Source organism: Tenrec ecaudatus, chromosome 1 (assembly GCF_050624435.1).
Source record: "Tenrec ecaudatus isolate mTenEca1 chromosome 1, mTenEca1.hap1, whole genome shotgun sequence".
NCBI classification, from domain to species: domain Eukaryota; kingdom Metazoa; phylum Chordata; class Mammalia; order Afrosoricida; family Tenrecidae; genus Tenrec; species Tenrec ecaudatus.
Window position 1 is genome coordinate 45733210 of NC_134530.1, and position 27089 is coordinate 45760298.

General features: G+C 48.9%; 1 protein-coding gene across 2 annotated transcripts in view; it reads left to right on the forward strand.

The window, feature by feature from the left end:
• ZBTB40 (zinc finger and BTB domain containing 40) overlaps positions 1-27089 on the forward strand; it is a 79420-nt gene that overhangs the window by 39314 nt on the left and 13017 nt on the right. The window contains exons 2-11 of one of the 2 annotated variants that reach the window (XM_075552070.1): positions 3632-4422; positions 5878-6603; positions 6962-7095; positions 14804-14996; positions 15602-15744; positions 19715-19907; positions 23915-24051; positions 24492-24693; positions 25045-25178; positions 26742-26910. In XM_075552070.1, coding sequence (XP_075408185.1) covers positions 5919-6603; positions 6962-7095; positions 14804-14996; positions 15602-15744; positions 19715-19907; positions 23915-24051; positions 24492-24693; positions 25045-25178; positions 26742-26910 — 1990 coding nt within the window. In that variant the 5' untranslated portion in view covers positions 3632-4422; positions 5878-5918. The remainder of the gene's footprint in view (positions 1-3631; positions 4423-5877; positions 6604-6961; positions 7096-14803; positions 14997-15601; positions 15745-19714; positions 19908-23914; positions 24052-24491; positions 24694-25044; positions 25179-26741; positions 26911-27089) is intronic. The other variant, XM_075552064.1, reaches the window with a different exon arrangement.

The following is a 27089-nucleotide window of genomic DNA, read 5'->3' on the forward strand; positions in this document are numbered from 1 at the left end:
CTCACCAACATTTGGTGTTATCAGTTTTCATTGTTTTTATCATCCTGGTGGTTATGATGTTGAGTAAATGACATGGGGCCACACTTGACCTCCTCTGACTATGTTAAGGAGAAGAAGAATATGACTCCTCACCAACCCAAGAACAATTGCCACAAGGCAGAGGTCAGGCATGCTTCGTGGTCTCCTTGTCTCCCTCCCCAATGCTGCAGCCTCTGGGGCTTCTGATCATGTCTTCTGCAACTTCAGATGGAGATCTTGAAACAAAGTGTCACCAACCTTCTAAGGAGCATTTTGGCTGTGTTTCTTCCAAAAACAGATGCAGGCTTTACTACTACATCCCCGTCATAATAGTCGACCCTACTCTGAGAAGGTAGCTCGTCCTCAGTCATAGCTGAGTGCCTTCTGACCCGAGGGACTTATCTTCTGGCACCGTCTCTGACAGTGGTTTTCAGTGACTAATTCCTCCGAAGCAGACAGCCTAGTCTGTCTTCGTAGCCTGTTCTTAGTCTCAGCTGAAACCTGTTCACTTAGGTGACCCTGCTGGTATCTGACATACCAGTGACATAGCTTCCAGCCACACAGACATCACCACATAGGACAAACTGATAGACAAGTGGTGCTTGAATATGTTAATGAGAGGTCATCTTAACCTCTATGTTAAGAGTATCAGTGTGAATCTTATTAGAGGGTATGACACCCTTACTCAAGTCACACTCTTACTCAGGTCTTACTATTGCTTTGATTCACACCTTAACTCTTTCAAAAGAAAGAAGCTAGGAGAGAGGAGAGGAGCGAAGACTACCAAGGAAGAAGAGCTGGGCAGTCTCTGTACCCTGGGTCCCTGTGCTGAGAACCACCTAGACTTGGGACAAGATCAATGATCCAGACACATGGAGATCTCCAAGGAATGGCAGACCCACCATTCCTTAAAGGAGACAAGGACTCCCCTAGAGCTGGCACCTCTAACCTCCTAAACTGAAAAACTAAGACCATCAGTTAGAGCCAGTTGCTTGGTATTTCTGTTATAGTCGCACTAGTTAACTGGTATGTGTTTCCCTACTCTAACACATTTGATAAAATGTATGTATCGCCTTATGTAGTATTTGGTGTGCTTTTGATTTTGTGATTTTGAAACTACCTAAATACTCATTTGCTCTAGATTCAGTCAACATTGGATATTTAAGATCTGTCCACATTGCTGCCTAATACTAGTTTTTGCTTCTTTCTGGTGCTCACTTTTTGTATGTACATCCTGCCTTTTCTCTTATACATTCATTTAGTGAAGACCATTGCAGTTGCCCTCATGTTCCTGCTACCAGTCTCAGCCATGTTTTCTCATGGACTTCTGTGAGGATTTTTCCTAGATATGTATCCAGTAAGTGGAATTCCTGGAGCACAGAGCATTTGTACAGCTAATTTTACCAAATATTACCAGATTGCTTTTCCGAAACAGCTTTATCAAATTAGATGCCCACCAAGAGGACCCTGGGTTAAAATCTAGCTTCTGTAATCACTTGGGACCTTTCATCTCCCCATCAGTAAAAAGGCAATAATAGTAAATACCTGCCTCATGAAGTGTTTAAGAAGATAAAATGAATATACCAGGGGGTTTCAAAAGTTCATGGGGAAAAAGTCCATTAATGATCTTTTCGTTCTGTTTTTCTATGACCTTTTTGAAGCCTCCTTAGGCAAAGCACATAGAAAACACTTTCCCAACATAATCACACCAGATGTTAACTCCCCCACTCTAAATTGGGTCGATATATAATTTGCCTACTTTTGTGTGGATTTCACCCCCCCCCCCACACACACACCAGATTTGCAGGCATTTCACACATGTTCCAGAGATTACTTCTTTGTTGTCTTTAAAACCATTTGTAAATGCCCCTGCCTGGTTTTGCCACCTGTCTGTTTATCAGGTCTGTAGACCATGCTGATGGAAACCTTTATTTGTTTTAGGAGCATCGTTTAAGAAGTCTTTCCCGACCGCAGCTTCAAAGATACCCTCCGACACTTTGTGCTTTCAGCTTTAGCATCGTGCCTTTCACACTCAGGTCTGCCTCAGCCCGTCTGTAGTCCTGAGCTGCTTTTCCACATGTTGCCCGTCCCCATAAGAGCCCCTGTGCTTGCGTTAGGAATTCGTTCCTACGGAATGGTTTCAGGATTGTTCTGCTGCATGCCAGAGACCAGTTTTCACTCCATGTTGGGTTCCGTTGTGATTCCAAACTCACCAGACACACTGCCATCGAGTCAGCTAACTCATGGCGACCCCACAGGGCTGGGTAGAACTGTGCCTGCGGGTTACTGACACAGGGACTCCTTAGGAGAGTAGAAAGCCTTGTCTTTCTCCCAAGGTCTGGCTGATGATTCGAACTGCTGACCTTAGCAGCCCAACACTTTGCCACCAGGGTTCCATACCAGGGTGTAAGTTAGGATCCTGTCCCACTGCATGGGACAGGCCTGCATTTAGATTTCTTGTGGGTGCCCTTTCTCCTTTGGACTCCAGGCCCAGGTGTAATTAGCAGCTTGTATTGCCTCTTCCCTGGGCCAGTGAGCAGAGGCTTTTTGGAGAGCTTTATCAAGGCGGGCTAGGCTGCCCAGTTGCATTTCCAACCTTTGAGCTTAAGACTTCCTCCTCCAAGCCCTGGCTGTTAGGGGCAGCCAGCCCTGCTACCCACCGCGGCGCCAGTTTCCTCTTACTCGGGCCTTGAGGGCGCTTTTGTGTCACATGCCTTAGAATTTCCTTTTTAATTTTTAAAAGCATGACTATGTATTTTAAGCATTTTGTTATATTTGTTATATTTTATCCAGCATTGCTACATATTTACATTAGGAAAAGAAGCCTTATTACATCATCTCTGGACTATTTTGCCAAAATTGTATTCTGGATTTTTCTGTTAATTGCAGTAACATTTTAACTTTCACCATTGCTGGCTTAACACTCATCATGTAGCCCTTGAGTGTTTCCTGGCTTAGCTTTCCTTATTCCCCTTTTCAGTCAAGCTTTTGACCAGGTATTCAATCTCCTTCTCTCCTTGCCCCATCCCCGTCCCCACCCCCCTCCCCCAAGCTTGGCCAATTGCCTATTCTGAATTTACTCTTTTGTTTAGTTGTCAATGAAAAGATGAACCATTTTTGGTCTTGGGATTAATATGCATAATGCTCTTCCTCTGGATCATTAAGGAGGGGGGTCTTAGTGATTCAATCTGATGACAGGTGTAAATATCCTCCCCAGAAAAATGACCATAAAATAACCTGTTTTATTTTGTGCTGAAAGAAAATCTCAAGTACTTGTTTATTATTAATACGTATGTTTTTTAAAAATCTAATATCTGTCCAAACATACCTTTTGATTTATGCAATCCTAGAGAACTATTAGCCACTCTTGTCTTAGAAAAAAATATCATCTCATTATATTCATAAAATTTGTTCTATTGAAAAAAACACATCGGGTCCAGGTTCAGAGTTGGCGCTTTGTGTGCTGTTTGCAAATTGAACTCTTCTGAGATTTCTCTGGATGTTAAGATGAGTTAAGTTTATAGTTTCCTACAGCGTCCTAGCCCTTTTCTAAAAATAGCTCCTGTGTTTGCTTGTTTTAAATCTTAATGCCTTTCTCTCCTATTTTCACAAGCACCAGGAGTGATGAACTCGAATACTCGAGCAAGGCCACCCCCCCTTCTAAGCCTCGGTCTCTTCATCTGTTAAAGGAAACGCCTTGCGTGCATTTGTATATGTCGTGGTTCAGATATTAGAACAGAAGCTGCACTGAAGCAACCAGACTCGATGTTCTCCAAGATCTCTCCTGAGGAAGCTGAGAAAACAATACGAATTCACCAGTACCCCGCAGGGACACAGAGCACAGGCAGGCTTTGAGTCAATTAGGACCCAAGAATTTACACTTAATTCAGGATGTCATTTTATTTCTTTGCTTTTGTTTAAGTGCCTGGAAATATAAATCATGGTGACTGATGGTGACAGGGGTGGGCGTCGTGGTCCTGCCAACAGAAGCAATCCCTTTTATTTTGATGTGGGTCTCTTCATTCTAAATGTAACTTTCCCTTCTCTCAGGGAGACTGTACAATTTTGTCCTCACATAAACACCCCCAGGCCAGCCCCTGGACTAACGGTCTCTGGCCCTAAGCTGTCTTTTCTCTCCTCACCCGGATCAGGTGGTGGCATCAGCACGTGTTCACTTAGCTGATCAGAAGTCTGGGAGTCGACACTCCTTCCTTCCCCTCCCTTCTGTCCCGCTGCTAAAGCATGGCAGTTACCTGGTCTGCCTCTGGCTTGCCCCCTCTCCCGCCTAGTAACAGAGCTCCGGGTGGAAGAGCTCCTTGACTCCTGCACCTCCTCCCCCAAGACGCCCGCTGTTGTGGAGCCCGTTTCCAGCCGGATGCCCTTCACGTTCTGCACACGTGCCACGTAGGTGATGTATTTAAAATGTATAGCTGACCACGTGACTCCCAGGCTGAGAGCCTTTGAGCTGTAATGACTGGTCATTCCCTTCAGGTTAAACTTCAAGCTTGTAAGCACGGCCTATCCATTCCCTCTGCAGCCAGGACCTCGCCTCCCCTGCAGATTCGCCCCCAGACCCTTCTGCCCCTGCTTTATGTTCCCTTGCCACTGCACTCTGCCCATCATGCTGCCGAGCCCACCTCCCCTCTGCTCCACGGTGGTGTCTTACCTCTGCCCACAGCGCTCTTCCTCCCGCTCTCCAAGACACGGGCTCATCTCCTCTGCTTCTGGCTCCAGCTCCTATGCCACAAATTGGCTATTTGTGTGTGAATCTCTATTATTGCATTTTCTTCCGTTAATTTGTTCCTTCCACCAACAATACGTGTGACAGGCAGAATTTTAAACACCATGCCTACCTGAATGGAGCTTACATTTGAGTGAAGGGACATAGATAATAAGCAAGTAAAATGACAGTGTGTCAGTAGGTGGTAGGTAGTATGGAAGAGAATAAAGACGCATTGCTGTTTGGATGGTCGGAGAAGGTCTGACAGACTGCTTTGGAGTAGGTGGAGAGGGAACCTTGAGATCCAGGCATGCGGACGCGCTCCCCGGACTAGTACGGCCAGCACTGTGCTCGGAGCATCGTGGGGGCGGGGAAGCAGGAGGAGCAGGATCGCAGAGCTCATGACAAGGCAGGGCATGAAGGACTTTGTGGGCTCTGGTCAGGACCCCGGTTCTTACTTTGAAGTGGTCTTGTATGGAAGGAAGGGCCCGGATCTGGCTTCCTCTAACCACAGGCTCCCGCGTGGCTTTATCCTTTGCAGAACTCAAGAACCACCCCCCCTTGAGTCAGCATCCACCTGATGGCACTGAGTGTATTTGAGTTTTCAGGTTAAAAAAAAATGACTCAGTGCCTTCCTGGCAATTAAAAGCGCTTGTACTGTCAACTGTTACCCAGGATAAAGTCTAGGTATCTGGTTTTGTAGCCCTCCTGGATGATTCCAGTGACCCCCAGCCCCCAGGGGGCAACATTGCACACCTGAGGAAACTACTGTAAATGATCCAGCGTAGGCTTATTTATATAGTTAAGCATATGATAATTATCAAACACCAAACCCACTGCCTCCAGTCAATGCCGACTCATAGACACTCTGCAGGACAGACCAGAACTGCCCCCCCTGGGCTTCTGAGAAGGCAACCTGGAGGGAAACAGAGGACCGCATCTGCCTCCTGCAAAATGGCTGGCGCGCTTGAACCGCCGACTTTGATTTGCAGCTGAGTGCTTAGCCACCGCGCCACCAGGGTGCCTGATCTTTACCATGCCCATGGTGTCCCTAGCCCAGCGCCCCATCCTGTGGAGCAGCACTTGTTGGCTGACTGGGTGCTTTGAGTACTAATGCGGTGTTTCTGGGGCTTCTCCAGGGGAAGCACCGAGGAAGGGAGGCCTGAGCACAGCGTCTGCTATGGAGCTCCCTGACTACAGCCGGCAGCTGCTGCAGCAGCTCTACGCCCTGTGCAAGGAGCAGCAGTTCTGTGACTGCACCATCTCCATCGGCTCCATCTACTTCCGCGCTCACAAACTGGTCTTGGCCGCCGCCAGCCTCCTGTTCAAGACTCTGCTGGACTCCACAGACACCATCTCCATCGACGCCTCCATGGTGAGCCCCGAGGAGTTCGCCCTCCTGCTAGAGATGATGTACACCGGCAAGCTCCCCGTGGGCAAGCACAACTTCTCCAAAATCATCTCCTTAGCCGACAGCCTGCAGATGTTTGATGTGGCTGTGAGCTGTAAGAACCTGCTGACCAGCCTTGTCAGCTGCTCATCTGTCCAGGGCCAGGTGGTGAGAGAGGTCGCCGAGCCATCCCCAGAGCCACTCAGGAAGGAACCCGAGAAGCCTCAAGTGGAAATCCTGTCCTCCGGGGGTGCTGTGGATGCCTGGGCTCCCCCAGAGTGTGCTGCCCCTTCAGGGGACCCCGTGAAATCCACGACTGGGGAGGCTACCCCAAGGGCTTCGCAGGAACCGAGTGTGGATTGTCCCACTGCCCAGGATACTCCAGAGAGCACCACAACACCCTTGGAGCCACCTGCTGCCAAGGAGGGGGGCTCCCCGGCCCTTACCAAGGCGATGGAGGCAAGCCCAGAGCCAGGTAGTACTCATTCGGCACGTGCGTCCTAAGCTGTTTCCCATGGCCAGCGGGTAGATTCAGTGATTTGTAGGAATTTGTTTGCAACATAGGTAAAATTTCCAGAGATCACTGGTAGATAGGAAACCAATATTAAGTGGGGTGGGTACTATAAGCCTGAAGATGGCCTACAGACCAGAAAAACTGTGCTCTGTCTTTCATGTAGCTTACTGGTGACCACCCATCTTTTAACCCGGCTGAGTGTGCGCGGAAACGAGGGGAACCACTGTTGTCTGTTAGAACTTGCGACCTACAGCTTTGCACAAACAGCTTCCACTTTTATTTACTGACTGACTGGGCTTGTTCCATGTTTAACATTCAGAGAACGAGAGGAAGTGCTACCAGCTGGATTTTCTTCTGGAAAATGAAAGCGTCTTCTCAGAGGCACTCTCTGCTACCCGGGATGTTTTACAAAGAGTAGAGGACTGTTCAGAAATTAAAGGCCCGCAGAAGGAGGTAGGTCCTCGTCTCTTTCTGTTTGTGTGTTTGCTAGTTGAGCGTTCTCGATATTGCGGCACCTTCTCATATGCGCCAGAAATCTGAACATGCCAGTGGCCTTCAGTTGTCCTCTTCCTGATATTTCTTCCCCAAAGGCCAGTCTGGCAGAAGTACCTGGCAAGATATATTCACAGTGAGTACGTTCTGATCATCAGGCAAACCCCAGCTTATTATCAGTTTCGACCCAGGATACTTGACGGTGTGGATCACTCCTTGATTAGCCCAGCAGGTAGCCCTAAGGAGATGTGCGGTCATGAGGGAGGCAGCCAGGTTGTCAGTCCTGAGGAGCCTCAAATCAGGGTGTAAGCCTATATAAAGTTAACACAAAACAACAATGAATAATCAAAACTGGTACCAAACAGATGTAAAATAAATGTATTTAGTAAATTGCATTCAGTCTTGAGGAAGACAGTGTCTGTTTTCAGATATATAAGCACGATAAATAAATAGATAAGTTGTCAAGGATTTCATCTTGGTTGGATCCAATGCTCATGGAAGCAGCAGTCAAGAGATCAATCGATGTCTTCCGTTGGGCCAATCTGCTGCACAAGGCCTCCTTAAAGTGCTCCAGGATGGAACTGTGCCCTTGAGGCGTGCCTGCCATAAACCTCTCTCAGGCATGCCAAAGTCAGACCGTGAGTGTGGAGGACCGGAGGAGAGTTGATGCATTCGAATCAGGGTGCTGGGTGGTGAATGGTGAAAGTACTGTGGACCGGCAGAAGAACGAGCAACCCTGGCATTCGGGAAGTACACCCAGAACGCTCCTTTGAAGTGAAGATGGCCAAAGCGTCATCTCACATCCTTTGCACGTGTTACCAGAGAGATCAGTCCCTGGAAAAGGACTTCCTGTCTGGAAACCCTCTACAGGGTTTCCTTGAGTCAGGATCAACTCGATGGCAGTGGGTTTGGGTTTCATCGAGGGCTGCGCACTGAGCTGCTAACGATAGGGTCATGGGCTAGACCATCAGCCACTCTGAGTAAAAGATGAGGCCGTCTGCTCCCATGACGATTTAAAGCCTTAGAAGCCCCAAAGAGCAGTTCTTCGCTAGTCTCAAGCCATTGTGAGTCACAATTGAGACTCGACGGCAGTGGGTTTGGGTTTGAGAAGCAGGTACGTGTGTCATCTCATCCCCCCAGAAATCCTCAGAGTAGGTGTTATTTTTAGGTCCCATTTTATGAATGGAAAAATATGATTGCAAAGAGGTGATGTAACTTAGCCATGGCTGCAGAACTTGTAAGACTTGGAGTCAAATAATACCCTATGCGTTCTGACTTTAGAGCTATTCTCTGATACTCTGAGTTTGCTGCCTCCCTGGATGAAACTGAGGCACCTGCCCGGGGGTCAAAGTTTAAGCACTGCCTGACAGCAAACTGTCAAATGGTTATCTCTGAGACATCCCCACCTGTGTACTCCCTGGTTCCCTGAGCCTGCAGAGTGAGACTTCACAGCTGCCTTTGAACCCCCCCTGGCCTGAACTTTCTTCCCGCCATGCCTCTGCAGCCGCCCCATCTGGCTTGCCTGGTTGGTTGGACAGGGCAGAGGAGGGAGGCCTCCCCGTGTCGCTGAGATAACTTGGTGTCTGTTAGCTCCTATTCATCCAAACAGCAGATGACCGATAAGCTGATGGTGCCCTGACTCACAGTTACTGTTTTAAAAGCAAACTCAATGTCTAGTGTTTGTTTTAACCATGGCCAGTCCTCAGAGGCTGTAAATCTTTTTGGCGGATACTCTGTTTTCCAAGGTTGGACTAAACCGGACGACTCCCTTAGGGAGGTTTCAGATTGTAGCTCCTTGGCCCTGTTTGTACCGGTGTTGCTGAAGGCGCTTCTGGCTTCATCGTTGAGCACGTGCATGCTCTCTGACTGTTCGATCGATTACTTTTATTAGTCGTTTGTTGTCATGGAAACTTGTAGACACACCACCCTTGTTCGTCTTTTCTCTTCAGAATTTTCCACTTGCGGTAATTATGGTCACAGAGGCACCACATCATTCCTTAGACCAGCAAACCCTCCGTGACTAGTGTCACCTCTGTATTAGCTAGAATTCCGCTTTGGGTTTTTGTTTTTTTTTTAACATTGGTGCCAAAAATTGTCTGGCACAGAGCAGGTGCTCAGGGAATATCTGCGATACGTGGACTCATCCAACTTCCTATCTCTCTCTTCTCCATTCTTGTCCTACTCTTGATTGCAACACCGTGAGTAGTGCTTTGAGAGAACAGGGAAGCGCTGTTGGGGATCATTATAGGCTTATGTTATTTCTCCTTCGGTTTTAGAGGTCAGAGTAAGAGTTCTACAAACCACCAGGTGGTTGCATCCAAACTAGCCCTGTTGTCTTCCATAATAAATCACTCGGCTTCAGAAAGCAAAAGGGAGAAGCTACACTAGGAAAATATGAGCAAATGAAATAAAATTCAGAGTTAAGGAGGAACTGTTTGATAATCAGGCCATCCCCCCTCTCTCTCTGTATACAACTTTATTAAGGTCTGAGTGATGTACTGCCCGATTTCAAGTGTACAATTTGATGTGTAACCATTACAACAATCTTGATTGTGAACATATCCATCACTCCCCAAAGTGTCCTGTTGTCCCTTTGTCCTTCTGCTGTCATCCTGCTGTCCTACGCTTTCCACTTGCCCATCCCCAGGTACCCACTGAGCCCACTGATCTGCTTTTTGCCATTGATGATTAGTTTGCATGATTGTGAGCATTATATAAGGAGTGTTTAATTAATTGTTTAGTTATCATTACTTGACCCAGCTTCACAGGAGAGGGATGTAGACCTGGGTGTGACATTTGGAGGCTTGTTGCGGATCTGGTGGCAGAGAGGCCAGCCTGTTGCCCTCCTGAGACGCGGAGGGGGGATGTGCAGTGGCCTGGGCGCAGTGTCAGGGAAGACACCTTGCACCGGGTTCCCGTTGCTTGTATTCCTGAGCTAGATAACGAAAGGCGGCGAAGCCATTCCCTGAGCAGTGGTTGCTGCAGCGCTACACGAGACGAGGCCGGCGGCTTGAATTGTGTGAAACCAAAGCCAAAGCTGATTACGGCGAAATCTCCTGGGAGGGGGCAGTGGCTTTGCCTGTCTGTAGCTCAATGTAATGTCCCTTCCAAGCTGGGAAAGCAGGTGCTGACCTAACAGGTTTGTTAGCTGAGCTGAGCAAAACTTTCCGTTGCAGCCCCACTTACACTTTCCACCCTACTTTCACGCTCAGACTCCTCGTTGTCTTCCTTCTCTATTCCTAAGCACAGCCTGCCTGTAATTAATGACACGTGTAGACAGCACTGCGCGTCTCTGACGAGAATAAGGAGAGAGCGCGTCTGTTGATTTCCTTACTGTTCCAGCCACTTTCACCTCAAGTTGCAGAGACCCCCACAGCCCAAGACCCGGACATTGTTTTCTCCGTCTACTGTATTTCAAAGGCAAACGGGTCTCTTCCTCCTCGTGAGTCTTGTGTTTTCAATCCTGTCTCCACTCAGGAGGTTGTCAGCAAAGCCGGGCCTGGGCTTGTGCTCTCGGTTCACTAAGGATGTTGGGTAATAATGGACTCTCTTGAGAGGTGAGTTAGGAGTGTTCCGTTGACAGGTCCACAGGAGACTGGAAGTCCACGTTCTGTGATGATGGTTGTCTAACTCTCTTCTCTGTTAATCACCAAGTGTAAGGTTCGTGGTCAGGCCAGTGGTTCTCAACCTTCCTCTTCCCGCGACCCTTTAAATACCGTTCCTCATGCTGTGGTGACCCCCCTACCATAACATTATTTTCTTCATAACTGTCATTTTACTACTGTGATGAATGGGGCAACCCCTGTGAAAGGGTTGTTCAACCCCCAAAAGGGTCGCGACCCACAGGTTGAGAACCGCTGCTCTATGGAGTGGGGATCTCAGTCAGTGACACCATCTGTTGAGTATTTACGGTGTGCCAGGCTCTGTAGTGATCGTTGAGGCAAAGAAGAAGAGGCACTGGACCCCACGCAGGTCTGCACCATAGACCTGGGTGAAGGGGAAAGGCAGAGCTAGGAAATGAGCACAGTGTTTCATGCAGACCACAGCCGATGAGCCGCGCACACGAGACTGAGGCTCGGCTCCCGCTGCCTCCTGGAACGGTGCGGCACCATGTTGGTGGCATGTGTGCACAGCAGCTGGGACAGGGCTGAGCTGTTGTGTTCTGCTCGGCAGAGACTGTAGTGCAACCTGAACAAATCAGAAGACAGCAGGCGAACAGGTGGGGAAACAAATTCCACCAAAAGACTTGCGTGTATGGTAGAAGACCAGGAATCTCCCTCATCTTTAATTGACCGATATTTCCACTCACAGGTGAAAAAAGTACTTTGCTTCCTTAGATGACTACTCATTAAAACGCATGCATCACAGAATCACAGAAGCTAGAAATGTCTGGTTAGAAGACTTAGGCCGCTGACCACCCTCCGTGTGGCTTTCATTCTTGGGGTTCAGCCACATGGTAGCAATGGATGGAGCCCAGCATGTGGCAGTAGGTGACATCGTTCCATTCTAGGCAGGTACACTATTTCGAAAAAGGGTTTCCTGGGCTGTGCAGCCCCAGGCGGCTCTGGGAGATGATGGAGTAACAGCTATAGCACTGGCCCTGGTGCAGGTCCCCAGCAGGCTCTGGAAGGAGGAGTGCTGAGCAGGCCTCTCATGAGCCCACCCCTGATCCTGTCTCCAGATGGTCACCCTCGCATCACCACTGAGCAATGAAGGTAACAAATGTTTTAATTTCACCGCTGAGTAGTTCTGCAGAGGGGGAGACCGTGGCGAGGATAATGAGAAGCGGATCAGATGCCACCATTGATGAGCGCTGCTCTTCCCCACTGGCACACATAGTGATGCTGGACAACTTGGATATGAAGAGCGGGGGATCTGGGATATTCGAGGGCTTCGGATAAATTAAAAACAGAAAGCTGGCCAAGGATAGGATCTGCTAGAGCAGATGGAATATGCTGCACCACCTGAGATGCAAAAGAGAAAGACGGGAAGAAGGGCCGAAGGAGCACGAGAGGCCATGGGGAGAAGCCTGCTGGCTGGTGTTGCAATGGGGGTCTGTCTCGCTGGGCAACACTTGCGCTCAGATTCAGCTCTCACTGGCAAGCGTTCTCCTCTCGTGTTTCTGGGGGCTACAAGCTCAGGGTCTCTCAGTCCAGCTGTCTTTCAGGACTGCTGTCCGCAGGCCTCAGAGCATCTGCGTCCAAGCACACCCACTGACTGCTGGCCAGAGCCCCTGTTACTTTGCCATGTGGTCTCTGGAGGCAGCTTACAACGGCAGTGTGCACGTGCCAGAACATGAGCTGAGCGAGGGGAGTTACATCGCAGCCTGAAAAACAAGAGCGATTTTGGAGGGTGCGTGCCTACAACATTCTTGAGAAAGCAAATTTTCAAGAGATAATATACGAGGCCCTGGTGGCATGGCAGGGTATGCACTGGGCTGCTAACTGCAAGGTTGGCAGTTTGAATTCACCAGCTGCTCCCTGGGAAAAAGACGAAGCCTTCTGTCCCGTAGAGATTTGCAGTCTCAGAACCCTACAGGGGCAGTTCTACTTGCCCCTCTAGGGTTACTATGAGTTAGAATTGCCTTGACTGCATGGCAGTGAGTTTGAGGGGTTTTTTGGGGGGAGGAGGCAGGGATGGGGGGATAAAATCTCCTTTAAACACAGGCAGAGATGCGATCCTTCATGTGTTGGGGGAGAGGGGGCGTGGTATATGTGGCAAATGGTAACTTTTTGCTCCTTGAAGACTTTCTCATGAGAAGGTTATTTGCTTATTTTATTTTGTTTTTAACTTATATGGCATTCACCAAAAACATCAAAGGTAGGGTGTCGTTTTGCCCAGTAGAAATTTGAAGACTATATAACCAAACCAAGCCCCTGCCACTGATGAGGTTCACTCAGTGGGTCTCAAAGGTGGTAAATCTTTATGGGAACAGATGGTTTCTTCTTTCTTTGACTGCTGACCTTACCCTTGGCAGCCCCACTGTACCCCACCAACACTCCTGGAAGTTTTTACATTTCAAATCCCTTCATTATTAAACTTGCACCATGACCCCTGTCTTCCAAGTGGCCTTCCTTCCATTTGTGTGAAAGGTGTTTCGGTGAGGCCACAGAAGAATGCTAATCTTGCTGATCTTCCCGCTGCAGGGCTTAATTGGTGGCACTCCATGTTGCAGAGGGTTCAGGTGGTAAGCTGGGTTCAGGCAGGCACATGCCGCCGAGCCCGTGTGGTGTGACTCCGGTTAGAGAGCACATGTGAAGAGTCTGTTGCACGAAGACGCAGCTACCCCTGTGAGAATGCACGTGAAAGCCGGACATTGAATGCGGAAGACCGAAGACGAATCCATACACTGCGTGGCGGTGCTGGAGAGGAATATTGCAAGTCCCATGGGCTGCTGAGAAACAAACCTCTGGATTGGAAGACGTAGGCCAGAGGGCACCTTGGAGGCAACGGTGTGGAGACTTCCGTACTTTGGACATCCTTTTAGGAGAGGCCAGTCCCTGAGGAAGGACGTCACGCTTGGTAGAGGAGCAGCAAGAAAGAGGAGGGCCCTCAAGGAGATGGATGGGCACGGTGGCTGCAGCAGCGGGATCAGGCTCAGGCTTAATTGTGAGGATGGCGCGGTCTACTGTGTATGGTGGCGCTATGGGTCGGAACCAACTCAATGGCACCTAACAAGATCGCTGTGAGACAGCGTTTCAAGGGGGAAAGTACAGGGAGACATGCTGAAGTGGAGACTAGTCTTAAGTCCTGATTACTGTGGATTTAGAAGAAACTAGTGAATAAAGCTAAGAAGACGGCTAGAAAAGTGAATTCTAACCCCCAGTGCCGCAACTTACAGAAATAAGATGAGTAAGATGAGAGCTGTGATGGAGGCAAAAACTCCAAGTGTCATCGAAAGGTCAAGGTCTAGCGACCTGAGGCCAGAGGCAAGGCTTGTTACTTTGGAAGAAACCACGGAAGCCCCTCCAGGCCAGAAAGAGTCATTAGCCTGGGATAAGTGAGGTGGGAACGGTGTTTCTTCTTAAAGCTGGCACCTGCAAGCCAACACTGTTAGCCTAAATTGAGTTACAGAATAGATCTACAAGTAATAAGGCCCTGTTCTTTCATTCATAATGTAAATGATTTAAAATGTTCTTCCTCCCTAAATTGTGAGGTTTTAATTGCATTCTTAGATAATAAAATGACACTTCATGCAATTTGAAATTCAGATATCCTTGCCCAAGAAACATTAAAATGTCATAAGATTCAGAAAAGTTATAATTAGGTAAGAAGTACATCTAATTGAGCTTGTTAAAAATTCACTGAACGCGTACTATGTGCCAGGCTGCGCTCACTGCGGAGGGTTAGAGCTGTCGAGAGCATGGTCCCTGTCCTCAAACAGCCTCTGTCGAGAAAAAAGCAATTGTCGTGGTGAGGTACGGACAGCATTAAAAGCAGGGGAAGTGGGAGGGGGAGGGCGAGTCTGGGGAGGCCTTCTAGGAGGGGCACGGCTAGGGAGTGGGACCTGCATGGGACAGCCCTGCTGGTTGGTTGGAAAGACTGCCCGGGGAAGGAGTGTGCGTGAAGAGGTGGTGGAGAGGTCGGCAGGAATCTGGGTGTGGAGGGTCTGGCTTGCCAAATCCAGGGAGCGTGTGGTTCTTGTGGCAGACTAATTTCTCTCCCACAGGTCATGATCGAATGTCTCGAGGCTGGAGGAGGACACTCAGCATTCCAGAGGATCCTGGGCAAAGTCAGAGAGGAGAGGGTGCACGTTGCGACGGTGGTGTCCCTGTTGCGGCTGTACCAGGATGCTAATCCTGCAGTACAAGCAGCGCTAGAAGGCAGGGCGTTGGAAGCCGTGGAAGCAGACCAGCCCAAAGGTAGGAGAAGCCTCGGCCACCCAGATGCTGGAGTTCGATCCTGGGAAGATACTGTCAAGTTTGCCCAGTCATCTATGGTGGCTGAGCAGCCAGCTGGTGTTCACACCAGTTCCCGGTGTAATTCCAAAAGCTGCATGTGAATTATATGCAAACTTCACTTGAGACTCTCTCCCCACCCCTTAGTTAACTAGTCTGACACCTTGGAGCGGGAGAATACCTGCCTCATTCTCCTGCCCTTCAAAACGCCACGCGTGCTCATCAGTGAGTGCGTGCCCAGGGTGAGGTGCTTTGCCGCCAGCACCTAGAGGCTGGAGCTTCTCTCGCTTGGGTTAGGTACAAAGCAGCGGCCTCGCCAACCAGAAGTTAACCTCTGGCTGGCTCTGTAGCTTTGTGTTTCGACAGATAAATGAAACATTTTTCCTTTCATAAAGTTTAAACAGAATAATAAAGCATTTTCCTCTGCCAAAAGAGAGCCAGCATTTGGGTGCTCAGAATAAGCCGAGAATTGCTTTCCTATTCCGTCAGATCTCTCTTGACAAACCACGCTGTCATTTCCTTCAAATTGACTAGCTTCCCTTGTGCGTCTCTAACTCTTTCTCCCCCAGGGAGCACAGAGGAGGGAAAGACCTTGTCTGTTCTGTTGCTCGAGCACAGAGAGGACCTGATACAGTGTGTAAAGCAGCTGAGACCTATTGTGGAATTCCTGGAAACAGCCAAGGAAGAATTCCTGACTGGCGCTGAGAAGAGGGTAACTATGGAGCTGATCTCTTCCCCCTCTGAACCCACAGGGACCTTTGCTTTTTCATTTCTTGTGGCACATGAGGAGCCCTGATGGACAGGTGGTTAAGGGAATCGAGAGGGCAGAAGTTCAAAGCCAGCAGCCACTCTGTAGGAGACAAATGAGGCCATCTGCTTCCTTAAAGACGGGCCGCCTTGGAAACCCCAGGGAGCAGTCAGGCACTGTCCTACAGGGCTCCTATATTGGAATTGACTTGATGGCCGTGGGGGGTGGGGTGTTGGTGGGGAGGGCATGTAGCACGTATTACCGTGCAGTAGTGTTATCCCTGCCTAGTAAGCACCCGAAGTGTGGGGTTCCTGTGCTTGCCTCCTTGTTTCCCTTGAAGCGGCTTGCCGAGGGCCTTTTACACTATCACCATACAGCACACAATGGCTGGCTGGATCAGTAGGTGGCGCTCCTGCCCTGACGTGGTGAGCTTTACCGGAAAGCAGCTGCCCGTGGTTCTGTTGTTAACTCAAGTGCATTTCTAATGGCTATGACACTTTTCCTCGTTTATAAAAATGGTACCCTGTTCATCTGTAGAAGATGTGGAAAATAAGCAGAAATTTAAGAAAAGCAAACCCCAATCTCGCCGCTTAGGGTTGAGCCCACTGACATTGGTGTCGCCCTGGAAAGGAGCTGCTCCAGAATATTCCCTCTGGGAACTCGGTTTTGAGAATGTAATACTTCGTGAGAGGGACTCGTGGCTGTACTGTGTGTGTCTACTGATGGGCCATCATCCACTGTTTGTTTCTTCTCTCGTGGTGCATGAGGAGCCTGGAAGGAACACGTGGCTAAGCGCTTGGGCCTATAGGGAGAGTGGTCAGTGCAGGCCCAGTGTTGGCTGGCTTTGGATCCCACTGGGGAGAGCATCTTCGCACGCAGGCCTCTGAGTACCGCCCACGGTGTTTCCTCAGAAGGATTCCTAACGAGTGCCATTTGGGGATAAGAAGCCCCCAGAGACCCCACCCAGTGTGTGTGCATCCTGCCGGATTACCCTTCGTGAAGCAAGCTTGGGCCAATTTCAGTTTGCTCTCCCACCAGCTAGTTAGCAACACCTCCCGAAAACTGCTAGCGTGACTCCTCAGGGTAACTGGATAACTGTATTTGCTGGAATTATTGATTTCAACTTTGTGTTAAAGAAAATTTTTTTGATATATCTAGAAGGCAGGACAAGGTAGAGAACTTCCGTGGCATCGGTTTTTAAAACGGTAGAAATTGGCTACGAGATTCCCAAGAGACCCTGTTTCAACATGGCTGGCGGCGACCGAGAGTGAGAGGGTTGGATTCTAGGTTTTCTTTTCCTCAGAATATGAGGTGGCCGGGTTTTTTTAAATGTAAACTGGAAACAACCTTTAATTTCAGAATTGTGCTTTGCAAGCTAATTGTGTTTTTTACATTGTGAGTACTTTGAACCTCTTAAAGGAAGACAATATCTAAATAAGATTCAATCTCTTGTTTTCTTCTTCGCCTTCAAGTGACGTCTAATTTCAGACACTCGGTCCAAGTCGATTGCATATAGCTGTGGACACACCTGATTCTGTTTGGTGATTTCGTTCCACAACTCCTTCAGCCCTTTTCGTTATTAGCTGGATTGTGTCCTTTGAACTGTTCATTGTCTGGGTAAACACATCGTTAATGGCCCAGCCCACATGCAGCCTCATTTTCTGCAGCCAGACAGACCGCAATGTCATTTTCTTCTGTCACTTTTAGTTTACTTGACAGGACAGGCCAAAGCAGAAAACTCAAATTAGTTATAAATCACAGAAGCAATTCTGGGACCTGGACTTGCCCACCCCCGAGCTTCATTAAACTCCTCCTCCTCACTGAAAGGGGCACGGGGCTCTCCAGCGGAAGGGCAGAGGCGAATGCTCATTCACAAGCCGTGGTGTTGACGCCATGTGGAACAAGCACGTGGGGTTGAGAGTTTTCTGCTGTGAAAGCGTGCCGGTCCTGGCTCTGTGGTCACACGCTTGGCTTCTGTCAGACTCGGCAAGCAGGGATGTCTTTAAGATTGGAAACAGAGAAATGAGTATTAGAACTGCCATGTTTTTTATATCGTGTGTGCCCAGCAATGTGCTGAGGATCTTAAACATGGTTAGATTTAATTCTCACAGCAACTTTTTGACTAATAGCCTAATTTTAAAGATGAATCAACAGAAGCGTAAAAGAGTTTAAGCAATTTCCTCAGAGACCCACAGAAGCTGAAGGCTGGGACTGGTCCCACGATTCCCATCAAAGCACATTCTCTTAACCACGATGCCTGCTGCCTCCTATAATACCAGTAAGCACTGCCGTGTACGAAAGGCCATGTAGGTCCCAGGAACCATGGTAGGCTTTGCCAAGCGCACTCTCGTTTCACAGAGTCCTGTACAGACCTGAAGGAGCCCTGGTGGTTTAGTAGTTACTCCTCGGGCCAAGATCCTCAAGGACAGCAGTTCAAAACCACCAGCTGTTCTGAGGAAAAGGATGGGCTGTCTACTCCCATCAGCAGTTGCCGTCTCAGACACCCACAGGGGCGGTTCTACCTTGTCCTATAGGGTTGCTCCGGGTCAGCATGGACTCGCTGGCAGTGAGTGCAGAAGGGGGACGATTTGGATTGCCCCCTTCCTTTGCTGGTGAAGTGACGATGGTTTAAAGATTTAAACCGCTTGTCCCAAGTCCTACAGGCAGTTCATTTTAGATCTGGGTTCCAGCTAGGTCCGTCTGGATCTAAAGTATCCGATGATGGTGCTTCACAGTTTCTGCCTGCCTCGTCACGTCAGATTATTGCTCAAGAACTCCATCTTTAGCACTGTGGTTTTCAGACACAGCTCTTATATTTTACATTATGATTCATCGAGTATAGCTGAGGGGCCTTCAAAGAGTTTGTAGAAAATTGCAATTAAAAGTTAATGGGATTTTTCCACACACTTTTTGAAGCCCCCTAATATATACAACGCAGCTATTCTTTTAATAGATATGAAACCAATTTGGTTGTAAAGCTAAATTCATTATTTTAAAATGGAAGTTAATTTGGTAATGGCGGTGTCTGGCATGCTACCATGACTGATCCACTCAAATGCTTCTCCTGAGAGCTGGCAGCCTCCCAAAGGGAAGCTCAAAATTCAGTTACTATGAATCTGCTTTTTCCTGTTTTATCAGTTCCGTAAGAGCCGAGTTCTGCATATTGAGTTGCAGTCTATGCAGAACAAGCCCTGTTATAATAGGAACGTATCAGTAAAGCGTCTGTCATATGTTTTCTTTTTTAACCTTTTGCTGGTCCCTGGTCCCCTTTGCCTCAGAAAGCCCTCCAGCATACTAAAGAAGAGGGGGAGGGATTGCTGAAGGGCTCGGTCACTGACAGCGAGAGGCAGAGACAATAGAATCCTCTGCAAAAATAGGCCAAAGCAGTTGCAGATGTATTGTTTGGGGGGCCCTGGACCAATGTATGAATGATGCAGGACTGCAAATGGTTTTGCACAAGAAGTAAAATAATAGAAGTGCTCAGAGATTGCAGGCGGCACCAACCACACGTCCATTACTAAATCGAGGGTGAAAGCCCTATATATTAATTACTTCCCCATCTGTGTTTCTCAAGTTTCAGTCTTTTCAGAACTAAATCTGAAAAAACAGATTTGATGTAAACTCCTCGTTCCATCATACACGCCTAGTATAAACCGATTTTCACAAAGCACAGACGGTTGGAGGCAGCTGCAATCTACATAGACCAGGGGGTGAGTAAGAAAGATCACCAGAGGGCGACTTGTTTGGAGAATGTTTTCGCTGTTTTATTAAGGCGCCATAAGGAAGAATCTATGAAAAAAGTAAACCCAGAAACCAACAGAAGACGTGGAGCCAAGGGCACCTTGTAATACCGTCTTGCTGGGTTTTCCAGCGGCGTGTCAGAGAAGTTCAGAATTGCCAGTAACGGGGTCTGCTTGATTGCTTGCCACTGCAGGTGATTCTGAATTGCTGTGAGGGGGGATCCCCCAAGGAGACAATAGACAAGCTGCTGCACAGAGTGACTGAAGAGAAGACCCTGACTGCGGAGAGTTTGGTAAAACTCCTTCAGGCTGTGAGAGCGACATTCCCAAGCTTGGGTCTTCTGCTGGAGAAGCTGCAGAAATTAGCCAGCGTGCCAAGCACCACAGGTACTCGCTTGCTGCTGCCTCTCTGGCCTGGGACCACTCCTACAGGAAAGCATTGCCTCAAACAGCCTTCTGGCGCTCTGCCGGGGTAATAGGCAGTGTTCAGAAATGCCATTGCAAACAGAAACACGCCATGCTGGCCGCTGTTCAGTCTGCTCCCACTGTGCGTCAGCCCATCTCACTGACCCTCCATTTTACCAAACTTGGTGCCCTTCTCCAGGGAGGGGTCCCTCCTGATAACATGTCCAATGTGCATAAGACAAAGCCTCGCCCACTTCCCTCTGAAGGGACGTGTTGGCTGTTCCTGGACAGATTTGTTCATTCTTCCCGTGGTTCATGGAATCTTCAGCATGTCTCATCAACATCTTCAGCACTCCGGCTTCAGCCTCCACGGGAGGTGATTGAAGATGCTGTGGCTTGTTGCCTCAGGCTCTCCTGAGTCCTCCAAGTGACGTCTTTGTTCTTCGACTCTTGCATGAGGTCTTGCATGGCAGATTTGCCCAGTGCAGGGCATCCTTTGATTTTGGGCTGCCGCTTCCATGAGCATTGATTGTGGCTTTTGTTTTCTTAATGTTGACGTGTAATCACGTTGAAAGCTATACTCTGATCTTCATCAGTGAGCGCTGCAAGCCATCTTCACTTCCAGCAAGCAAAGGTGTGTCTTCTGTGGCCTGCAGGTTGTTAGCGATGCTTTCCCCAATCCCGGTGCTGTCTTCTTCTTCATATAGCCCAGCTTCTTGGGTTAGTTTCTCAGCATACAGATTTGAGTAGCATGATGAGAGGAGACACCCCCGAGGCTCCCCGTTCCTGATTTCAAACCCTGCGGGGTCCCCTCATGGTCCACGTGTTCTCCATGAGCACAGTGAGCTGTTTTGCAATTCTTGGTGATCTTTCCAAATAATTTGTGTGGCGCACACAGTCAAAGCCTGTGCATAGTCGGTGAAACACGAGCGAGCATCTTTGTAGTCTTCTCTTATCCAAGACCCATCTTGCCAGCAGCAGTGAGGTCCCCTCCCAACCCTCCTTCTTAATTCAACGTGAATTTGTGGCACTTTCCTGTCTATGTATTGCTGCAACCATTTTTTTTTTTACCTTCACTAAGTTTTTACTTGCACGTGACATTATAGATATTCTTCAGTCATTCTGTTCTGTTGGACCGCCTCTCTTTCTATGGGTCTCTTCCAGTCGGTTGGCTCGATAGCTGTCGTCTCCGTTTCTGGGCTTAGATGAGTGATTGCTTCCAGTGTTGCCTCCATTTGCTGAGCCATTTCCCTTCGTCTTCTGTCAGTTTCTGGGATGCTTCCTTTCATAACATCAGCTTTTGAGCGTATGCTGCCGCCTGAAATGGTTAAATACTAACCAGTTCTTTTGGACTAGTGACTCTGTGTCCCTTTGATCTTTTTTACTGCTTCCTGCGTCATTCAGTTTCTTACCTGTGCAATCTTTCACTATTGCAACTTGAACCCGGAATTTTTTTTTCTTGAGTTCTTCCTTCCTGGCTTTCTGACTCCAGGTCTTGGTGCAGTTTGATAGTAATCCTTTGTCTTCTCAAGCTGCCCATTGAAATCATCTGCTCGACCTTTGCTTCATAATTTCTTCCAATTTTTGTAGCTATTCTAGTTTTAAGAGCAAGTTTCAAAGTCTCTCTGACATCCAGTTTAGTCTTTTCTTTCTTTCGTATCTTTTTAAATGACTTTTTTGTTTCTCGGTATGTGGTGTCTCTGATGTCACCCCACAGCTCACCTGATCTTCAGTCGTGAGTGCTTAGTGCATTAGTGTATTCTTGAGATGGCTTCCAAATTCATGTGGGGTATAGTATACTTAAAGGTAGCATCTTAACTCTCATCTACAGCTTCAACCTGGACCTGTGTAGGAGCATAGTTGGTCCTTGACCTTGTTCTAATTGATGATACTGAGTGAGTTTGATTCCTGTGGATTCAGCCAGTGAGACCCCTGTGTCTAGCTGCTGTTTGTTATTTTTTAAAAAGACGGTTGCAATGAGTAAGCCATTGGTCCTGCAGAATTCCACCATGCAGTACGCTCCGTTTCCATGACAGAAGCCATGGTTTCCAAATGCTAACCTTTCTTTGTTGCCAACTCTCATTTTCTAATCACCAGGAACCACCTATGCATCTTCTTTGCATGTTTGATCAGTACCAGACTATGTACGTTGGTAAAAATCTTCCATTTTTTCATTAGCAGTTGGATATAATTTTGAATATTAGCTGTATTAAGTGATCTTCATTGTAGGCATAGGGGTAATCCTATCACTGACACAACAGCATGACAAACTGACAGAAAAGCGGTGGAAACAGAAACCAGCTGTCACAAATCAATGATCCTCATCATTTCCAGAGTTCGATGTGAAATCTGAGAACCATTCTCCATTCAGCTAGCTTCCTCAGGAAGTTCTGGTGATTCAGGGATTGCCGATGGGTGGCTTCCCAGGGCTGTCAGGTGTCATCTGTGAATGCTCGTGGAGCAGAAGGGCTCAGGATACAGCCAGAAAGCTCGCCACTGTGACAAGCGCTGTTGACAGATAGGAGCAGATAGGACTCAACCCTTGTTCTCCCCAGTCCTATGGAATGCTAGGTAATTTCATGAGTGCCCGGAACGCCGCCCCTCCGTGTCCATCCAGCTTTGAGAAGTAAGTCCTCGTCCCCTTCCCACAAAGACAATTCAGTTCTAGCAGCTTCTTGGTGTCCCAGAGCATTTGGGATCAAGACTGGACTCTCAGGAAAAGGGAAACAGGAGCGCCTTTTATCTCACATGAGGAGTAAATACATCCCTATCCAATTCCAAAAAGAAAGAAAAGAAAACCAACCGGAAGCCCCACCACTCAGGCATCTCAGTGTTAATACTTGGCCATTTCCCCCATTGAACAGTGTAACGTAAACATTCTATCTCACATCTTAAAAAGCTCTCTTTCCTGATGGTCCTGTGCCTTTCCTCCCAAGGTGGTGGGTGTGTGAGTCATCCTTCCCTGCCTGGGGCAGGTGGCCTTAGTGGCAAGCCGAGCTGCATATGCGTCCTGACACCATGAGAGAGCTGGGACCTGAGCCTCATTTCTCCTCTCTGACATGGGGGTCATAGTGCACCTCTCACTCTTATTTGTCCGGCTACAGAGGTAAAACAGCGCATTTCGCACAGTGCCGGACACATGATAGTAGTAATCAGCAGCCTCAGCACAAAGTGTGCAGGGACAAATAGCTCGGGGAGTAGGGCCATGGTGGCACTGTGGCTGCGAGCTGGGCTGCCGACTGCACGGTCAGCAGTCGGAACCACCAGCTGCCCCTTGGAGTCAAATGGGGTGGGCTTTCTGCTCCCTTAAAGAGCGACAGGGTCAGAGACCCATAGGGGTAGTGCTGTCCTTTCCTACAGGGTCCCTGTGAGTTGGCATCGACTGGATGGCTGTGCATTTTGGAATGAGAGACTCCCCAAAGTGTCTCAGTGGGCCACAGAAGAGAATACATTTTTAAATGTCCGCTAAGCTATGAGGGAGGAATACCTGATAGTTGGATTCCTTTCAAATGAGTATGGCCCCTTGAAGGAGTAGTCAGCAGATGGCTCAGAGGCCGTCTGAACAGAAGACAGCACGCAGGCTAGCTCCTCTTTCTCACAGCCTCCCACATGCCTGCCTGTGTTTGGGAGCTCGGTGTGGGTCCTTTACCTCAGGCTGGATGAACACCACTCTTGAATTTGTCCAGTGCATCTCCTACAGTGAAGCCTTCTAATTACCCGCCTGTGGAGCCGTCCTGCGCTGCGACCAGTGGCACCCCCTTTCCCAGTGCCAGTGGTCGGCGACACCAGGTGACTGCATGCAGACCAAAGGCTAGACAAAACAGAAACTCATCCCTGGCCCCCGAGCTGGGAGTCGAACTTTGATCTCCAGAAGGGACAGAGTCTTGCACTGCTATCTCTCCTGCCACTGTAACACCCATAGTCTTCTGTAGAGCAGCCCTGAAGGTTTAGTTGCATCAAACATTATTGTTTTGCTAATGTCCTTCCAGTCCAACCAGGCACCGATGAGTATGGGACTGAGCTACTGAGACGGTACCATGAAAACCTCTTGGACATTTTCACAGACAACCAGCTGTTGCTCAAGGTGATCTCCCGGGCGGAGTGTTTTGCCCCTGGAGAAAGAGAGGTAAGAGGAGGAGAACCAGGCAGAAGGGAGGAGGCAAGGGCGGTGGGGGAGGGGGGAGGCAGCAGAATGAGAGGCAGGAGTGGAAATAGGTATCCTGTGCTTGTGTATTTCTAACTGACATAGACATCCGTGTTGCACAGCCGCAGGAGAACTGCTCTGAGCCTGTCTAGTGTCAGTAGAGAAGGAGAGGCGGAGGCGAGCTGATTTCTAGGGCCGAGTGACAGGCAGTTTCTGTAGTGACGAAGAAGGGGAAGACTGAGGAACACGGCCTCGTGTAAGAAACCTCTTAAGTCCAGAGGGACCTGGAGAGAAGGTGAAGAGTATTGAAAATTTCCTCCCAGAAACACATTCGCTGTCACCTAATACCCAGACTTGCAGCAATGTGACTGGGCCAGTGGCGAGAAAGTCCCTTATGTGTGTGTTTGTGCTGCCTCTTGAAGGTCATGGAGCAGCTTGTGAAACGTGACTCTGGCTCAGGAGGCTTCAGTTCTCTGCTCTCAGCAGTTCTAGAAAAGCAGGCGCTCTCTGCCACGACCATTTGGCAACTGCTGCTGGCGGCTCAGGAGGCAGAGACCTGCCCGTTGAACTTGCTCATGGAGGAAATACAGAAGGAGCCTGGGGCCAGAGCTTTCTTCCGGGCAGGTGAGTTACCCAACCTCAGCCGTGGCTCAGGCCTGCTAGAGATTACTACTGCCAGTCCTCCGGGAAAAGAAACGGAGCCCATCCCTCCATACTCCACTCCCCTGCTCTCAAAGGGACCGTGGATTGCCGGGCAATCTGTCCAAGGACACAGGAGTTGGTGAACCTGCATGGAATCACACACCCAGTGCTTACACTAAGCTTCAAGTCTTCAATACAGCCAGCCATTTGCTGCATGCCCACCTGCAGGCTCAGAGAAGCAAAGTAGGCTCTCGTTACTGAGCTGAGGAGAAGAAGCGGGGAGATGTACTCTTGATTTCACTGATGAATTTTCCACTCGCCCCTCGTTTTCAGTGACCACACCAGAAAGTGCTGCCCTGGAAATCATCCTGCGGCAGAAGAGGCCGATCCTGGAGGCCCTCGAGCAGCGAGCTGACCTGGTGCACTGTGCCTCGGGGGACGAGCACCTTGCAGAGACGGTGAAGGAGGTGTGGTGGGAATACAGTCCAGTTGCTCTGCAGGGAGTTTTCCGTGATGCCTGGAACTCCCTTCAGCCCTAAGGGAGGAGTCAGTGTCAGGAGAGGGCCGGGTCCTATGCTAAGCTGCCCACTCTGCTGCCCTTGTGACCCTCACAGCTCCAGGTGGCAGGTGACATCACCCGCCTTTTACAGATAGGACACTCCAGCCTCAAGGGCTTAAGAAGCATGGCTAGGGTGCGACACTGGTAAGTGGTAACCCCAGGATTTGAACCCACATCCATCAGATTCATGTGGCTCAAAGCTAGAGTTACTCTGTCTAGAGTGAGGGACACCTCCTTGGGAACAGTGTGATACGGCTGTCTGTACCATGTTCTAAGAAACAACTTCTTTCCGATGAAGGAAAGTGAAACGGGTCTTATTACGTGCTCTATCCTGGCTCCTTGAAAGAGCCAAGATAAACATAGATAGAATAAAGTGCTTGCCCATATGGGGTAGCAAATAGTGCCAACTCATTTTCTGTAAGACTTCTCACAATGTGGCCAGCATCCCAGAAAAACCAGGTGGGGATGGAGGAGGTGGGGGAGTTCGTTCATGTCCAGCCCAGGACCATGTGTGTCTTGAGTGGGAGACATTGACCAAGGAACATAAACTCCAACCACAAGTTCACCTGTAGTGCCTTTTGATCCTAGAAGGCCTGGGATCTGTGCAGAAGTTCCTAACTCTGCCCGCACAGGTACCAGCCCCTTTTGGTTTGACTCTCAGATGGCAAGGCGGAGGTACACGCTTCTCGGGCTGCTGGGGAGAGGCTTGTCGGCTCGAGTCTACAGAATGCCACAATTCAGAGCTGGGCTTTCTGCAACTGATCAGTTCTCGCCTGGCTAATTAGTCTCATGCCTGCCTCCAGGGACATCGGGTTTATTTAGATAGACTGGAAAAGAGCAGAAATAAAATATCTTCCAAAATGAAAATTCCATTTGGCCATCTGTGAATGGTTTCAATTTATTTTCTCAGCATCCTGACTTTCTCTGATGGCTCTACCATTCTGAAAGAGGACAGCTTTGAGATAATATCCCTGTGGAAGCCTGGGTTTGAGTTTTCCTTTGGAGAGAAAGTGACGTTTAAAAGGGTGCATCAAAGTATCTAAAAATATGAAGCCAGCGATCATGCAGAATTACTTCCAGACAATGATACATTATGAAAAATTACCTAGCTCCTCCAGACAGAAACATCTTAATGCTTTCCAAGTGTGCGTCATGAGGATCTAGAGAAGTTCTTGAGGAAGACTCCTGGTTTCTGAGAAGATAATTTCTCGAGGAAAATGCCCGATGCTTCTCTGCTGCCTGCCCCGTCTTTGTATCTGACGTTTGTCTTGACACATCTCTTTTTCATTCTTTGCAGTCCCCTTTTCTTTGGAAATGGGGGTCTCCGCTATGCGGGCCCTGGGGAGGGCCGACTGCGGATAGCTGAGCCTGCCTCCTGCAGTCAGCCGGGCTGGCTGGCTTGCGTGTGTTGATGCCCAGGGAGACATTGCTGGTGCTCAGCCCACACCTTTGTCTCCTGGTATTCATTTAGATTCTGAGCGTTTCCGCTGAGACTGCCAGCCCTGAAGCTTCCCCGAGAGCCCTGCTGAGCAGAGCCATGGAGAAACCCGTCTCGGCTGTTGAAATCTGCCACTTCCTGTGCCGCCTGCACACGTCATCCCGAGGCCTGCAGCCGCTCATGCAGGAGTTAGCACGTGTGGGTAAGAAACAAGCGGGGGGGGGGGGGGACGGGACTGTCAGGCTCCTGGCTGTTCCCCGTTGGAGAGAAGCTGCCGCCGCCCATGTGAGAACTCATTGCTGCTGTAAATCGGTGTGCCCTCAACACCTGGAGAAGTCAGGCGCCCAGCCGCCCAGTGGCACGCTCTGTGTTGAGGAGAGG